Below are 17,925 nucleotides of genomic sequence, written 5' to 3'. Positions count from 1 at the left end.
GCCCATAAAAAAGAGGCACGGGGCGGAATCGAGGCCACGCAGGGGCATCAGAGGCCAAAGCTCTCTGACAGCAGAAAGCCGGAAAGTAGAGGATGCAGCGTAAAAGAAAACAGGAAAGAAGGAAAGAATGTGAGGGAGAGCAAAGCAGGATCAAAGAGTTTCCAGAGGACAGAAATGCAGGGAGAGCAGGACAAAGTGACAGCCTCCCAGGAGTGTCTCAGTTGCCGCTAACGTTCTCTTTTCATTTACTTTCTTAAAAGCAAAACAAAACAAAACTCATTTTCTTAAGATACTCTGAGTCTCAGTCTCTGTCTCCCACACCGGGAACTTAATTAGAATGACTATTAATGATCCAAGCCCAGGTTAATGAGAAACTGACACAAACATCACATGCTTTTTAAAAACAGCTACATAGAGCATACGAGACTCTTCAAATGTGCTGAATTCCCCAGAAACTGTGCCACGCATCTCACAGCCAATACACTAACTTACTTGGTTGTCGAGATTCAATCACTCTTGCAGCCTGCGGCAACACAGCTGGCTGTCTGGGGTTTAACCACTTGAACCCAAATTTCAAAAACTTGGGTACATATTACCAGATTGGCTGAAAAGTTTCTTTTACACCGAGTTCTTAACCAACCATGCCACCTTAGAATTTAATGTTACTTATGAAGGCCAGTATGAAAGAATAGACTAGAAGCATTTGTTTACACCCCAGCAAAGGCAGAATCATTTTTAAAAAGTTGTTATATGCACAGAATGCAAAGAGTATACAAGCAACCTTACTGATCTTAAAGAATCATGGCAAGTGCACTAATAATCTCAAGTCTGATTTGATATTAAATACTCTGGAGGAGAGGTTACAAAAGACCAGCCAAAGACCATATCTAGCTTGTAAAAGTCTGTGGTACGGTCTGCAATGTTTTGTTTTTTTTAAAATAATTAAACTAGCTGGTAGAACTTAAAAATCAAAAGAAAATACATATAAAAACCCCCAAATTTTTGACTTCTTTTGATAATCAGAAGATTTTCCTCTAGGGGGCCCATGTTAGCTTCACAAGTCCACAAAGGATTGTAGCCAGGCAGTAATTAGTGACTCCATTTGGCCGGGCCAAGGGCATTCCAGTCTCTCCTAATTATCTCCTGTTGCCTGCCAATCCTTGTGAATAGTTTAGTTTGTAACCTCTGCTCCAGAGATAGGAGTCTTAAAAAAATCTCACCTGGGCATCAACATATGACATAAAAATTATTAATCTATAAACGGCACTACTACTTTACTTAAACAAGCTGGTAACTTAGGTAATATGAAATACTTCTGAATTTCTAGTCCCGATTTTGTTTTGGATTTAACGACAGTTAAATGCAGATCTCAACTGGCAACCCCCGGCCCTTTTACCATGCCACGCTCTCCTTACCTTTTCTGTCTGGCTTGAGGTTCCGATCCACGGGGGGTGGTTCACAGTCTGCAACAGGAACTGGCCTTCTAGGAGGGGTCTTCGGGCTGGACCTGAAGCCCATATGAGCGGGAGGAGGCACTTGCATTCCAAATGAAGAAAAATCAAATGTCCCCGGAGTCATTGGCACATAATTTGCTTCCTGAATTGGTTCCGTGAAACTGCTGGAATGTTGTCGTGGAGGAGAGTTGGGATTCATGGGGACATAATTTTCATCCAGTTCTTCGCTTGATACACTCCCCACTGTCAATACATTTTTGATTTTCTAAAACACACATACATTTCTTTTAATAAAGAAGAACTACTGTCAAACAGGAAAACACAATTGTAAGTTATGCCTATTCACGTGGATCTGAAGGGACTTTTTTTCAGGATCTCATTTAGTCTCAGGGTCCTAAGTGCGAAGGTTTTGACAATGAAATACACTTGATGATGCCAAGGTCAATTATACTTACAAAGTGGTTGTGGAAGCCTTCGAGTGAACTAGATCTATCGGTTGGAAATGTTCGTGGAATATCATAGCAGTCTTGAGAACTAGCATCTAAAACAGAGAACAAACTATCAATATTTCTCCCCATCTTTGCCAGTTCCCAGAGTAATCAGGAATGACCTTCTCTCTCTCTCTTCATATATGCATGCATGCACACACACAGATCTTAAAAAGGATGCTCACAGAATAACATCTTGAATTGAAACATTAAGCCACTAGAAAATGCAGACATTTATTCATATGCTAACCAGTATGAGAATTTTTTTTTTTTTTTTTTTTTTTGCGGTACACAGGCCTCTCACTGTTGTGGCCTCTCCCGCTGCGGAGCACAGGCTCCAGACGCGCAGGCTCAGCGGCCATGACTCACGGGCCCAGCCGCTCCGTGGCATGTGGGATCCTCCCGGACCGGGGCACGAACCCGTGTCCCCTACATCGGCAGGCGGACTCTCAACCACTGCGCCACCAGGGAAGCCCCAGTACCAGTATTTGATTATGACAGTGAGATGGGTTATTTAAAGATGGAGAAAAGAAATACTTCTGTTTTCTTATCTTTTGCACCCTTGGGTATAACTTATATCTCACTAACTTATAACCACCTCAAGATACATTACAGCCATTTCGAGAAAGAAGTTAGAAATTGGTGTTGAATGGCTAAATAAGTATTGACATAAGTACCATCCACAAGGCATCAAATCTTTAACTTCTTTAGAACAGCTGGATAACTCTACCACAAAATCCAGAAGTGTCAGATGTAGTTTTTAGGGTGGGTGCCTTTTAAACTTGGGCTTTTTATTTTCAGGACTTTAGGACCCTCAGAGGCTAACCCAGACTCAATTTTTCTCCTCTCAAAGTCTATAACTTTTGGCAGGCTCTAGGAAGATGGTACAGGAGTCAGTGAAGTGGCTAAGGGGTAAGGGGAGAGAAGATTCAGAGCTTTAAAAATAAATAAAATCAAACAAACAAAAAGCAGAATGACCTGATTGCAACTGAATATCACCTGGTAGACATAACGTAAAAACCGTTGATCTGGGACGGAAGGAAACAGAGCCCAACAGATGTGACACAGAAGCGGCCGTAATAGGACACAAATACGGGAAAGGGTATGACTGGGAAAGGCTTTGCGGCTGGTCCATTTCCTGTGCCTCTTCCCCATCGGGTCTGCTCACCCAGGATGTAGAGGAAGTGAGAGAGAGTGGTGCACGCTCCCTGAGGCAGGGAAGTATTACTAAGGCCATACTTCTTAGGGATGAAAATCTCCTCGTCTTTCTCCCTTCCACCACAACATGTACCCAGGCACACGCTGCCTGCACAAACACACTTCCTGGGATCTACTGAGGCTCTGACAGCTTTGCTACCCGAGTGGGTAACTGCAGCGCTGAAGAAAAAAGGGACTGCCATTTAATGTCACGCTAAGCGTCCAAGAACAAATACTCAGAAAAAGAGATTTTCTATCATTAACCTCTAAGCCAGGAAAAGCCAACTGGAGCTGACCTTTTCGCAATTTGTTCAAATCCACAGTGGAAATGGTATTACTACGGGACGGTGGCACCCCTGCTGTCGGGATACAGTAACTACTGTCAGTGTCAGAGGCTGTGCGTGTGATGCTACACGTGTCCACAGGAGATCGGTCATGAGCCGGATGCGGTTTCGGTGGCCGAGGTGGAGGAATATCTGGAATAGTGTCTAGCTTTGACGTCTGCCCCAAGGTTCCTTCTGGAAATGTTCGTGGAATCTGATAAGTATTACCAGGTGTTGGAGGAATGTCATAACTAATAGATACATGCCTCATTTGAGGCTCTACACTCGAGGTCCCGGATGGGGTATTAAAAACATAGAGCTCTCCGTCGGCTTCGGTACTTGAAGGAGACACCTTTGGTAAGACGTCATGGGAGTGACTTCTGGGCAGGTTATAAAGGCTGGAGTCTACGGAAATGGATGCAGCCCGAGACGGTGGAGAGTCATACATCATCTGCTGCTGGAAAAAGCCATTCACTCCATGTTTGCTCTGGGAGGAAGCAGGATTTTTATGAGAAGGGACGTTATCATTGCAGTCTGTCTCCGAAGGGGTAGATTTTGCAGAATCAGCATGCGTTCTAAATAAAAATTGTTAATACAGAAAACACGGTGAAGACCGAAGACTACATTTTAATAAATATATTTCTAGCTTAGCAATCAAACACCATGGTTTTTTCATTCAAGTTTTTGGTGTGTGTGACCCATCTGATTGAAAGCGCGAATGTTCCTGAGTTTTTATGATTATACACCAGATAACAAAACCGCCACCACAAAACCAAAAGCATTCTCCCTAATCTCGTTCTGCACCTGTCCACACCCCCCAACTCCACCTAGTAAGTCCACACGTAAAACCACAATCCCTGAAGCACTGTAATTAGAAAGGTACAAAACTTGGAGGAAGATAAATGATTAAGGCACAAGACACCAGGAAAAGCACTTCCTCTGAAAAGCATGCAAAAACCTCGTGCCAACAGTTTATCAAGGTGATCCACTGCTCTTTAGCCCACCTGTGGCAACTCTGTTGTTCTGATAAATGAAAAATCTAATGATTACCTGGTATTGAATAAATTCAATGTGATCTACAAGGAGGTGGCAACTCGATAGGTTTTGTGTATCTTCTTTTCTATTTATTTTCTTTAACAAATATTTAGCCAATACTATGAAAAGAATCAAAATACAAAGCAAGGAGTTAGCCAACTCCAAACAATAATTCACCTTGAGAAATCTCATTAGAGTGTATTTTATGCTTTGGGTACATTTTTGATCTCTGTATTTTGTGGTATCACGAAATTTGGGAATAAGTCAAAATGAAGCTACCAATACCCGAACGCTGGTCCTCCCTTAAGGCTAAACAAGATACCTTAACTACCTATGTGTGTTGTCCAAAGTCCTGTAGGAATTTAAACTCAATATTTAAAACAAATAACTTGTGATAGTTTTTTTTTTTTAAGGGCACATCTCTCTGATTTCCTGGTAACATCTGGCGCTGTGTATTGCATTTATTCACTGAAACTCTCCCCCGCGAGTATCCGAGGACCTTTATTGCAATATCCTGACTTTCCTTCTTCCTCACTGATTATGCCCTTGTTTCATTGACTGCCTCTTTCTTCCTGTCTCTCCAACCTGGAAATGGCCAACAGAAATCAGTCCTCTAAGTCTTTACAGCACACACCGTTAAAAACTCCTCCTTTCCCGTTAACTTCCCCTTCTACTGAATGCTGACAACTGCTATCTTCTCACCAAACTCCGAGTCCTGTATTTACAAACGGTTCAAACGTATTGCTACTTGGTTATCCCAGTGTTCCCTTGCTCATGTATACCAAACTAAACTCAACTTACTTCTCACATTGGTGGTCCTTTCTGACTTGCCATGAAATGTCTTTATCCCAGATTCTCTAAACTCAAAATCGAATCAACTTTGATTCATTCTCTTTGATCACCACCATCACTTGGGCACAAAGTCCTTCTTTCTAGCCAAGCGCCCATTCCCCCACTCTGTTCCCACTGTTACCACCCCAAGTTCAGGTCCGTATCTCTGCTGAGATCTACACCACGGACCCCTCCCTCAGCAAACTTCTTTCCTCTAGTTTCTCCCTCTTCCAATCTATCATACCATCCATAGGACCAGGACTGCTAGAAGATCAATATTTCCAAAACGTGGTTTTCAGGTCACTCACCTATTCAGAGAAAGTCCCTTTAAGGGTTCCTACAGGCTGCAGGAACTACAAAAAAGCCTGCAAACAACTCCCCTGGGCACTGAGGCTACTCCTCCTATGAGGCATCTCACCCTCCCTCTCAAAAACACTTGCACTGACCTTTCTAGGAATTTCTAACACATATTCTAAAATTTGTACTTGATTTAATTCAAACGTGAAGTTAAGAAGAAGCTAGAAGTACAATGAGTACTAAGTTCCCTGTCTTTGACTAGCTTAGAGTGTAGTGGAGAATACCTAAAATTATCAAGCTATTTCCAATTCTGTGATACTGGGCTGGCCAAAAGGTTCGTTCCGTTTTTTCCGTAAGATGGTTCTAGTAGCACTTAGTTGTCTTTAACTTCGTTTGAAACAGTTTTGTTAGATTGTATGTGACAGCTGTCATATCAGCGTGCATTTAAAAAAAAAGACATCAAAATTGGTGAACTTTTCTGTAGCCATTTTAATATTGAAAATGGAAGGAAAAAGCAACATTTTCAGCATATTATGCTTTATTACTTCAAGAAAGGTAAAAATGCAACTGAAACACAAAGAAAGATTTGTGTAGTGTATGGAGAAGGTGCTATGACTGATCAAATGTGTCGAAAGTGGTTTGCGAAGTTTTGTGCTGGAGATTTCTCACTGGGCTATGCTCCACAGTCAGGTAGACCAGCTGAAGTTGAGAGCGATCAAATCGAGACATTAACTGAGAACAATCAACGTTATACCACGTGGGAGATAGCTGACGTACTCAAAATATCCAAATCAAGCGTTGAAAATCATTTGCACCAGCTTGGTTATGTTTTAATCGCTTTGAGGTCTGGATTCCACATAAATTAAGTGTAGAAAACCTTCTTGACCTATTTCCACATGCGATTCTCTACTTAAACGTAATGAATACGTTCCGTTTTTAAAACAAATTGTGACGGGTGATGAAAAGTGGATACTGTACAATAATGTGAAACGGTAGAGAGCATGGGGCAAGCGAAATGAACCACCACCAAGCACACCAAAGGCCAGTGTTCATGCAAAGAAGGTGATGTTGTGTATATGGTGGGATTGGAAGGAAGTCCTCTGTTATGAGCTCCTTCCGGAAAACCACACGATTAATTCCAACAAGTACTACTCCCAATTAGACCAACTGAAAGCAGCACTTGATGAAAAGCGTCCAGAATTAGTCAACAGAAAACGTATCATCTTCCATCAGGATAACGCAAGACCGCATGTTTCTTTGATGACCAGACAAAAACTGTTACAGCTTGGCTGGGAAGTTCTGACTCATCCGCCGTGTTCACCAGACATTGCACCTTTGGATTTCCATTTATTTCGGTGTTTACAAAATTCTCTTAATGGAAAAAATTTCAATTCCCTGGAAGACTGTAAAAGGCACCTGGAATAGTTCTTTGCTCAAAAAGATAAAAAGTTTTGGGAAGATGGAATTATGAAGTTGCCTGAAAAATGGCAGAAGACAGTGGAACAAAAGGGTGAATATGTTGTTCAATAAAGCTCTTGGTGAAAATGAAAGATGTCTTTTATTTTTACTTAAAAAACTGAAGGCACTTTTTGGCCAACCCAATAAAACAGAGACATGGAGGTACAACCAGGATTCTCTGAAAACCCTGAGAGGCATTTAATCCAGCCTGGGAGTTTAGTGGAATGCCTCCTTAGAGGAGCAGATGTCTGAGCTGAGTGTTGCAGGATGAACGGGAGTTTGCAAGGCAATGCTCACATCTTACCTTCACCTACAAGCACTTCATGCTTGCATGTTTTGATTCCTTCACAAGATTTACTTTTAAACTCTGAAGGTGACTGAATCTAAGGGGGCTTTATCTTATGTACTTAGTTTGTACCTTCATAGCACCTAGCGGAACAGTGGGCCCTCAGCAAGTACTTCACAAATATTTGCTATTTAACTGTCACTTTTGCAAAATACAGATACAAAATATATCTGAGTAATGATTTTGAGCATAATTTCTACTACAATAGGAAAGTTATGATACCAATGAGATCAATGAAAGACACTATATAAAAAGAAAGTGTACTGAAAACTGTCACTTAGCTGTTGGCTTTTGAAAAGCTGAGATGGAAAAATAATTGTGGAGCTCCCTAAAATAAAATCTTAGTTATTAGTAGCATATGCAACAACGTTGCGAGTGTATAATTTTAAATTCTCACAGCAAACAAGCAAAAATCAAGTTAGAATTTGATATTAACCAGTGTTGATTTATAATTTTTCCCTTTTTTTTTTTCTTAACTTTTACAGGTAAAATCCCATTACAACAAATATATAGAAACTCGTCTTTGGAAGATCTGTGAGCTATTTCCACTATCTCAGGGAATGGTTCACAGAAACTAATTTGTGGATCTTAACAAATTCTATATAAAATTTTTTTTTTTTTTTTTTTTTCCCGGTACGCAGGCCTCTCACTGTTGTGGCCTCTCCCGTTGCGGAGCACAGGCTCCGGATGCGCAGGCCCAGCGGCCATGGCTCACCGGCCCCGCCGCTCCGTGGCACGTGGGATCTTCCCGGACCGGGGCACGAACCCGAGTCCCCTGCATCGGCAGGCGGACTCTCAACCACTGCGCCACCAGGGAAGCCCCTATATAAAAATTTTTGAACAAGGGTTTTGTATGATCCTTTAGCCCAGTAACAGTCACTTTTGACATGAAAAAATCCTTTTTATTTTCATAAAAATAATGCTTGAATCTAATATCCCTGTTTAAAAAAAATCTTTTATATTTCAATGCAATTCACCTCCCTCCTTAATATTGCAAATTAAGATAATAAATATACCCAATATCACTAGTTGTCACATAGCTATTAACGGTATGACAGCCCTTGTGATCATCAAGTTCTGGCTCAGTTCTCACCGTTACCTCCAGTCTTCCAATGATTCAACATCAAATGAGAAGAATGATTAAATTAAAATATCTCATAGCTTAGAAGAAAAGAGGGGTATGGGAGCAGAGATCAAGATGACAGGGAAACCAAGGATTCGGGAAAGTTTTATGATATCTTTGGTCAAGTAGTGAAATCCATATACTTCATTCTACTTAAAAATCTGCAAAGTCAAGGCCTGTGGTAAGCACTGCTTCATTGCTAGGTGTAAAGATTGGAAAGTGTCAAAGTTTTTCGCAATATATTTGATTTCATCAAATTTCACTAACCTCTGGTGTGTGTATTCCATAGGATTTGCTATAGTGGGATTTTACCTGTATGATTAATTTCTCACACAGATCCAAAGCAACCACAACACACTCACTGCAATGGGATCGTTTTGCTTTCAAAATCTTCTAGCAGTAGGTATTCCTCTCCTTCTTCAGAAACAAAAGATGAGCCTTGGCTGGTTTACAATCACATAAGAAATGGAGCAAGATCACCATTTATATATAAATCAGTGAAATCTGTTAAGCAAGTAACACTGTGAACCTGTAACAAGGACTAAGACACAGGAGACAGAGTTCCAAAGGAGCCGTGAAGGCGCAAGTGTTCTTTGCCAAAAATGATAGACAATGTGCTTCTCCAATAAAATCTCCTGAATATCGGAAATCGTTCGTGGAGGAACATCAACCTGAATTATAAGCCTAAAAGATGAGCTTCTACAGATGGTTACTTTTAAGCCTTCAAATCAGGCTTTAAAAAGTTTAAAGGTAAGATGCCTAAGGGTATGCACGTACACGCACAGGGACACAGGTGATTTACCTGGTGGGTTCGGGCTTCTTGCTCTGACAGTTGATTAGCAAGAGGTAGTCTTGAGGATCCTCCTGGATGCCAAGGGTTTCCAGGTGTGGTGGAAGGCTAATTAGCTGATATGGAGGAGGTGGAGCGGCAGAGGAGGCATCCACCTGGGTGGATGGTGGTGCTGTATTTATCGCCAGTGGTAAATCAGCCGGTGCTTGTAAGGAGCTGCCAGGTGGCTTCACAGGATCTGCAACACCCAAGTGTGACCGTCACTGTCCATCCCATTTTTTTTAACATCTTCATTGGAGTATAATTGCTTTACAATGGTGTGTTAGTTTCTGCTGTATAACAAAGTGAATCAGCTAGACGTATACATGTATCCCCATATCGCCTCCCTCTTGCGTCTCCCTCCTACCCTCCCTATCCCACAGATAGCTAGTGGGAAGCAGCCGCATAGCACAGGGAGATCAGCTCGGTGCTTTGTGACCAGCTACTCGAAAGTTTGGAGATAGATCGTTTAAACACACGGAAACAGGATAAACCAGGACAGTGTCAGTTAAAATACGTGCTACCTAAATGGCAATGCTGACACAGAAAATTACTGGTTCTTGTTAAAGAGATCTGAAGGGTAGGGTTCTTTCTTCCAGAGGCTCTAAAAAAGCCATGGGTGGAAATTCCCTGGCGGTCCACTGGTTAGGACTTGGCGCTTTCACTGCCAGGGCCCAGGTCCGATACCTGGTGGGGGAACTAAGATCCCGCAAGCCTCAGGGTACGCAAAAAAAAAAAAAAAAAAAAAAAGCCTTGGTTAATGTTGCCTTGAACGCTCTTTGGTTTTGAGGTTACTGGGAATGGAGATGTTAGCACAAGCACCAGCAGACTTTTTTTTCATGATAATAAAGCACTTTCTAAGGCAAGCCAACCTTCCAAGGAGACCCATTTTATTATGTGGTATCTACAGGCCCATGGTGCTGTGTGTACCAGGGCCAGCTCTTTACCCCATGTTTGTCTTGCTGTTCACTCTTTTCTTTCTATTTCTTAGCCACCGACTAGGGAGAAATATGTCTAACTCCAGGATTCACATTTAAGGAAAGAGCTTTTCTTTAAGGCATCACCTCTTCCCTCCGCTCATAGCCTCATTTGCCGTTATCGGATTTCTGTAGTATTTTAATGCAAAAGGGGTCAGCAGGTAAAGAAGTAATTTATTAAGCACTTAACTACATTCTGAGAAGACATATGAACATAGCTAAATTGTGTAGAATGAAGTAATTTGAAAACAAGTTGAAAGCCTAGAAAGAAAATCTCACTGACACAACCAAGGAAAATTTTGAGGGCCCAAAAGAAAAATTGTTAGTCTGGTTAGGAATACGGGGCTATAAATCCAGAAAAAAAGGTAAATGCTCATATTCGAATAAACAAATCTGTTTATTGTCTGTTTATATTAGAACAGAAAAGGCTGGGTTGAAACTGAGATTTTTCACAACAAAACAGTATCTAACGATGCTAAGAAGTGGTAAGAAGACTTAATATGTTCTATAGAATAGAATAACAGGCAGGTCATTTGGTCTGTCAATTCCCCAGGGAAGAGCGAAAGGTCTGCTCTCTCTTCTCTAGATTCTACAGAATAAGTCCATGTGCTTTTGATGAGGTCTTTATGTATTCAACATTAACATCCACATATGCACTACAGCCAAGTTTATGTAGCTTATTTCAAAACTCTTCTTCCTAGGCAGAGAAGCTCATATCCTAATGGTAAAGCTTGAATGATAACACGTGAGTATGACTACCTTTAATTAGTTTATCTTTAATTGTGGGTCCCCAAAGCAAACCAAAAGGATCAGAACTCCTGGGGCAGATGCTCAAAAACACTCCATTCACCCAACAGAAACTCACTTATTAGCACTTTCTCTATACCAGGTTGGAAGAGGTGAAAGCAATCCCCAATCTGCAAGACCCCTTCACCTGCACGTGCAGTCTGGAATTTGCTCTTCCAGAAATCTCTGTGAGCCCTGCTAGATGCTAACCGAGTATGAAAATTTATTTCTGTTGGAGACTTCGGCCTGGGTTAAGGAGAACTTGAGCTAATTTCTAATGTTCTATCTTTGCTATGCTGCACGCAATGTCAAGTCTTCCCACAAGCTCATCTAACAAAAGCTAACACTTTATGACAGAAATTAATTCATTCTTTCTTATTTATGAAAGGCCAGAACAGACGATGGTGAGAAAAGAATACATTAATTTTTCGACATTTATACAAGACAATGGCGTAATTTCGCAGGAACTCATAAGTACCTCATCATGTATAATTGATGCTGGTTATAAATAGTGTTTATAACATACCCTATGAAATGTTTTACTGTTTTGATTTTGAAACAAATATAAACAGATGTATTTAAGGGGATTTGAAATGCCCTAGATTAATCAGTGACTCAGAGTAAATCCTTGTGGAGTGTTAAACTTCAGAGAACTATGAAAAATATTTACCCTTTAAAGACCTTAAGAAAAATATATACAACATTGAGGAGAAAAAAAAAGCAGAGGAATCAGAAAGTAGTTGCTGTATTCTCTGTAGCCTACAGGGTGTATTCACAAGTATATTTTATATACTTCTTTCTTCTACCACAGAGATATGGAAAAATTGTATAATCCAGTTCAATGTTTAGTTCTGACCAAACAAAATCAAACTAAACACTGGAAAAACTTTACCGTATAAAACAGTATGAATTCTAGTTTTCCACTGTAACTCCTAAAATAACTTTTCCAGGCAGTTGTTTTGTTTTGTTTTTTTCAAGTCATTGTTTTTATAGATACACTTTTCCTTCAATATTTTTTCTAAACTGGATGGCTATATACTAAACGAACTGAGTGATTCATCTTAAGTGGGGAAAAAAGTCACCCAGCCAAGCAATCACTTTTGTTTGGCCTTGTTTTATTAACACAATGGGACTATCTCATTTTTAACCTTCCATTTCTGCCACCTGTGAATGATAAAAGTGTTTTACTCTTTTATAGCTGCAAGAGCCTCTCCATTTTCTGACAAAAGGACTGGGATTCAAAGGTTCCTTTTTAAGCAAAAAAATCTTGTTCACAATATGGGAAGACTTATGTATACTTCTCGGAGGCAAGAACTAGAGAGAAACCTCCATTATGTTCACTAGCAAGCTCATGGAAGAAAAGACCTTCAAATAGCTGTGAACAGCAAGCCCAACCGTTCCAAACAACATGGCACACAAAGGACTTTAAAAGGTAAGGGGACACTGCTTTCCCACCTTGGGCTCAGATAATGCACCATCTTCAACGTTTGAGTGTTTGGGATGATTTTACTCATGGTAATTTGACTATATCCTCAACTCTGTGTATTTTAATGCCAGCATGGCATGGTATCTAAATATTCTTTAACATAAAACTTCTAGCCAAAGTTGACCAACTGGTCTGAAAGAAACTTCTCTTCAACCTTAGAAAGACACGGGATTAGCCCCCATTCTACCCTACAAGTAGTTGAGCAGACCATGTTTATTGCTTTCTGCCTCACTTGGGTTTCTGACTTACTGTTCTTTCTAAGTAATGGTGGTATCAAAGTTTCTGAGAACCAAACATCAGCATAGGGTGTGCTTCTGTGTGTAAAATTATTTCCTGTCTCTTAATTCAGAAGGCATGAAGACGGTAATTGGCATCCACTAAAGGCCTGATAAGCTACTGCAGCAAACTCTTAATTTAATTTTACTTAGAAAGCTAATAAGTACTGCAAAGAAAAGGCTTAACGGGTTTTCAGTGAAGAGGAATAGATTGTTCTGTGAGGGGAGCCACGAATAATAGATTGGTTCACACGATCCCTACCTCAATGCACAGTTTTATCCCATTTGGAAGCATAACGCTCTGGAGTTAGTGTCCCTCATACAAGCTGGGGTGCCCAGCCCATGCCGTGAAATATTCAAAATAATATTTTTTAAATCAAATGGTACACGTGCTTAAGCCCAGGGAAGCAATCTTACTCTTTATTATGGGTAAGGTAGACTATTTCAAAGTTGATGTGATAAGATCCTCTGATTTTGTAACTACTGACATACCCTGCCTGAGCATGTGGTAATAAAACTGTGGTATTGCTCACTTCCTGTCAGGAGACCAGATGAGATCCTTTCCTCCCAAGATGGGCTACATTTGTTGACAGAACATTTGTTTGTTGCTATTGCAAAAGCTTTCCCTTTATGTTCACAATTAAAGGTAAATAGGTCAAGGTTGCTCTATATCTACTGATTCCTGATTTACCAGGTCTGTTGTAGATTTTTTTTTTCTGTAAAGAGAAGCATTTCAAATAGATTTAGGTGATTTATATCTAATTAACCTAGAAAATAAGAGTTCACAAAGAGTAGGCATTACTATTAATGCTAAAATGGCCATCTTCTACTTCCCCAGTGGTCCAGTGGCTAAAACTCCCCCTTTGGGACTTCCCTGCTGGTGCAGTGGTTAAGAATCCACCTGCCAATGCAGGGGACACGGGTTCAATACCTGGTCTGGGAAGATCTCACATGCCGTGGAGCAACTAAGCCTGTGTGCCACAACTACTGAGCCTGCTTTCTAGAGTCCACGAGCCACAACTACTGAAGCTCGTGCACTCTAGGGCCCACGTGCCTCAACTACTGAGCCTGCGTGCTGCAACTACTAAAGCCTGTGCGCCTAATGCCCGTGCTCTGCAAAGGAGAAGCCTGCACACCACAAGGAAGAGTAGCCCCCACTCGCCACAGCTAGAGAAAGCCAGCGTGTAGCAACAAAGACCCAACACAGCCAAAAAAAAAAAAAAGGTTAAAAAAGAAAAAAAAAAGACTTAGCCTTCCAATGCAGGAGGTCCCAGTTTGATTCCTGGTCAGGGAACTAATAAGATCCCACATGCTGTGCGGTGTGGCCAAAAAATAAAAAATAAAGTAAAAAGAGGAAAAAAAAATGGCCGTCTTCTCACTTCTGAACATACCCTTCTTTATGGAAGAACATTTTTTTTTTTTTTTACATCTTTATTGGGGTATAATTGCTTTACAATGGTGTGTTAGTTTCTGCTTTATAACAAAGTGAATCAGTCATACATAAACATATGTTCCCATATGTCTTCCCTGTTGCGTCTCCCTCCCTCCCACCCTCCCCATCCCACCCCTCCAGGCGGTCACAAAGCACCGAGCCAATATCCCTGTGCCATGCGGCTGCTTCCCACTAGCTATCTACCTTACTGCGTTTGTTAGTGTGTATATGCCCATGACTCTCTCTCGCCCTGTCACAGCTCACCCTTCCCCCTCCCCATAACCTCAAGTCCGTTCTCTAAGAGGTCTGCGTCTTTATTCCTGCTTTACCCCTAGGTTTTTCATGACGTTTTTTTTTTCTTAAATTCCATATATATGTGTTAGCATACGGTATTTGTCTCTCTCTTTCTGACTTACTTCACTCTGTATGACAGACTCTAGGTCTATCCACCTCATTACAAATAGCTCAATTTCGTTTCTTTTTATGGCTGAGTAATATTCCATTGTATATATGTGCCACATCTTCTTTATCCATGGAAGAACATTTTATAAGGGTAAATCTATCAAATGGATACAAACAAGAAAGGGCGGTAGTCACAATTTTCACTGAAGCAACCTGAAATGTCTTCAAATTATTTAATCAAAAATCGAAGACCTTTCATCAGAGTCCAATCTTCTTATCTGTCATGACCATCCATCTCCTTAATAGAATGTGAAAACATTCTTGGAGACTTTTAAAACAAACCCTTAGTGCTGACAAATGATTTAATTTTTATCCAGAGGTGTCATGGCATCTTGGCAGAATTACTTGTTGGGTATTTGAGAAATCTAGGTGCCTGGGCCTCACTCAGGAGACTCAATGAATCAAGATCTCAGGGGCAGTAGCTTGAAAATGTGTGATAAAACAAAAGAAGACAAAACAGAACAGACTCTGGTTGGACTTGTCCTCAGGAAAATGCAAAGTAAGACCACAATGAGATACACACTCACTAGAATGGCTAAAATTAATGACCCACAACACCAAATGCTAGTAACGTAGAGTAACTAGGAATTTTATATGCTGCTGGTAGGAAAGCAATTGGCACAATAACTTTGGAAAACTAAAGCTACTAACAAATCTACTAAAACTAAAAATATATATCCTATGATGAATTGCAGCAATTCTACTCATGGGTATATATACCAAAGAGCAAAGTGTTCATGTCCATCAAAGGACAGATGTAAAAATGCTCACAGCAGCTTTATTTGTATTAACTAAAAACTGGAAACAAGCCAAATGTCCATCAACATTTGAATAGATCAATAATTTACAATATATTCACACAGTGGAATGCTACATAGGATGCTGAACTCGTGCGACATGCAATATAGATGGATCTCACAGACTTACTATTGGAAAAAAGAAGCCAGACTCAATGGTTTTATTTGTGTAAAGTTCAAGTACAGGGAAAACTAATCTATGGTGATAGAAGCAAAATAATGGTTACATCTGAACTTTTTTTCTGGGTTTTTACTGGGAAGAAATGTGAGAAAACCTTCTAGGGGACCGGAACTGTTCTATTTCTTGATCTGAGTGGGGGTTTCACAGATTTCTATTTCTATGTATAGATACAGAATGGATATATAAAACTATATTGAACTGTAAACTTAAGATCTGTGCCTTGCACAGTACTAAGTTATACCTGTATGAAAGAGTAAATAAAAAGAAATTTAAGTTCCCTAATTAAGAAGCACTGCTTTGCAGGAATGGCAGAGTGTGTATATTCTCACATTAGCTTACCTACTTTTCTAAAAGGAAGAATATCAGAGAATCACACTATTTTTTTTTTTAAGCCAGTATTATCTGGGCATTTTGAGAAAAGCAACTCAACTGATTAAGAGGCAACTTTCTAAACTTGCCCCTGAAATGAGACCAGGAGCCTCTGTACCAAGTCAGTTGCATTCAGCCCTAAGGCTGAGTTTCCTGGCACTTGTTTAGCAGATTGTCCAGCTTCCACCTCTGGGTAGAAACAAAAATAAATCTGCACATTTCCAAGAAAAACAAAAGAAATTAGTTTCTTGGTCTCAAGTTTACTAAATAAAAGCATTCATAGGAACCACACACAGGGCAATGAGCTAGAACTGAAAAACAGATTCAGCCTGCCAGCATTCGGAGTATTCAATAATAGCAATGGTCACCTGGGGCAGCGGAAATAACATGGTAATGATATTTTGAGAGGTTCCTGGAATCAAAACACAGGTCAGAATTTTCCCCTTTCCTTTTGTTTTCAGGAGAAAATTAGTTGTTCTCCTAGGGACTGGGGATAGTTATGTTCTTAGGCTGTAATACCAAGCATAGTCTATTTCTTCCCACATCTACCCTGAAACTAGTTTTAGTGAACAATCATTTTGTGTTATTAATTTTACGCCAAGAGTGGGAGCGTATTCGGCTGTCTGAAAAGGGAAGAACACAGGGCTCAGGGGACAGATCTAGGTAAAGACAAAAGCCCCTATTATACAGTGAGTGGAGGAGAATATAAAGCAGGTAGTAAAGTTAATGGAAGAACAAAGACATTTTGATACTCCCCTTGTCATATTAAACTGTATGAATGTGATCACGAAGGATAACAGCAGTTCTCTGCAGTTTAGAATTTGATACAAAACTTTAAAAATGTGGAATTTTGAAGAAGGCATCTAGCAAAGTCAGCTACTACAAATGAGTAGGGAAATACAATGGCTGGCTTTTAAAGGCTTTTTGCAGTTTTGCTACTATGCCTCAAAAACCAAAATTATAGAGCAAAATAAAACTATCTGTGTGGCTCCTTGATACTACACAATGGAGGATTGCTCATCTTTCACCGATTTATTCCTAGAAACTCAAGTCTCCAACACAATCTAGTAAGACATTTCTGACTGTGGTTATTTGGGAGATGGCCAGGATGAACTTGTAAAAACATCTAAATTATAGAATTGAAAAAATACGTACAATTGCATTTAGATATAGATCAGGAACTAAATTTAAAAGTATTGGCAAACTGAAGTCCTTAGGGACTTATTTTAATGAACAGATAAAAATGATCTGTGGGGCTTCCCTGGTGGCGCAGTGGTTGAGAGTCCGCCTGCCGATGCAGGGGACACGGGTTTGTGCCCCGGTCCAGGAGGATCCCACATGCCACAGAGCGGCTGCGCCCGTGAGCCATGGCCGCTGAGCCTGCGCGTCCGGAGCCTGTGCTCCGCAACGGGAGAGGCCGCAACAGTGAGAGGCCCGCATACCGCAAAAAAAAAAAAAAGATCTGTGATTAGCATAGTTACTCTTGGTAACCAACTCAGCTTATATACACCAAATTTGATTAATCATATTATTAATTTTCTTACAACTTCCCCTTTTATGGATATTGCGAAGATTACAAGTTCACAAATTGAGAGCTTCACTCAAGGCAAATATACTTCTAATCTGTTTTATAAGAATTTGGGAGTTTTGCCACTGAAAGGTGGCTTTCAAGTTTTGAAACTTTCCCCCTCCCTATACTAGTAAGTTTATGAAGTGAAAACAGGCACTGTAACTGATTCTGACTACTAATGCCAATGAAGATGTTCCACTAAGGACAAA

At 40.4% G+C, this 17,925-nt stretch overlaps 1 protein-coding gene across 2 annotated transcripts in view; it reads right to left on the bottom strand.

Moving 5' to 3' along the window:
- The window catches only part of GAB1 (GRB2 associated binding protein 1), a 125,931-nt gene that overhangs the window by 19,997 nt on the left and 88,009 nt on the right, over nt 1-17,925 (bottom strand). For both annotated transcript variants that reach the window (XM_060147693.1, XM_060147694.1), the window contains exons 3-6: nt 9,355-9,580; nt 3,436-4,037; nt 1,910-1,995; nt 1,416-1,719 (exon numbers count right to left, since the gene is read on the bottom strand). In XM_060147693.1, the coding sequence (XP_060003676.1) occupies nt 1,416-1,719; nt 1,910-1,995; nt 3,436-4,037; nt 9,355-9,580 (1,218 nt within the window). The remainder of the gene's footprint in view (nt 1-1,415; nt 1,720-1,909; nt 1,996-3,435; nt 4,038-9,354; nt 9,581-17,925) is intronic.

The sequence above is a fragment of the Lagenorhynchus albirostris genome, chromosome 4 (genome assembly GCF_949774975.1).
Source record: "Lagenorhynchus albirostris chromosome 4, mLagAlb1.1, whole genome shotgun sequence".
NCBI classification, from domain to species: domain Eukaryota; kingdom Metazoa; phylum Chordata; class Mammalia; order Artiodactyla; family Delphinidae; genus Lagenorhynchus; species Lagenorhynchus albirostris.
The sequence above is the reverse complement of the archived record's forward strand: the minus strand, read 5'-3'. Positions and strand labels throughout refer to the sequence as shown.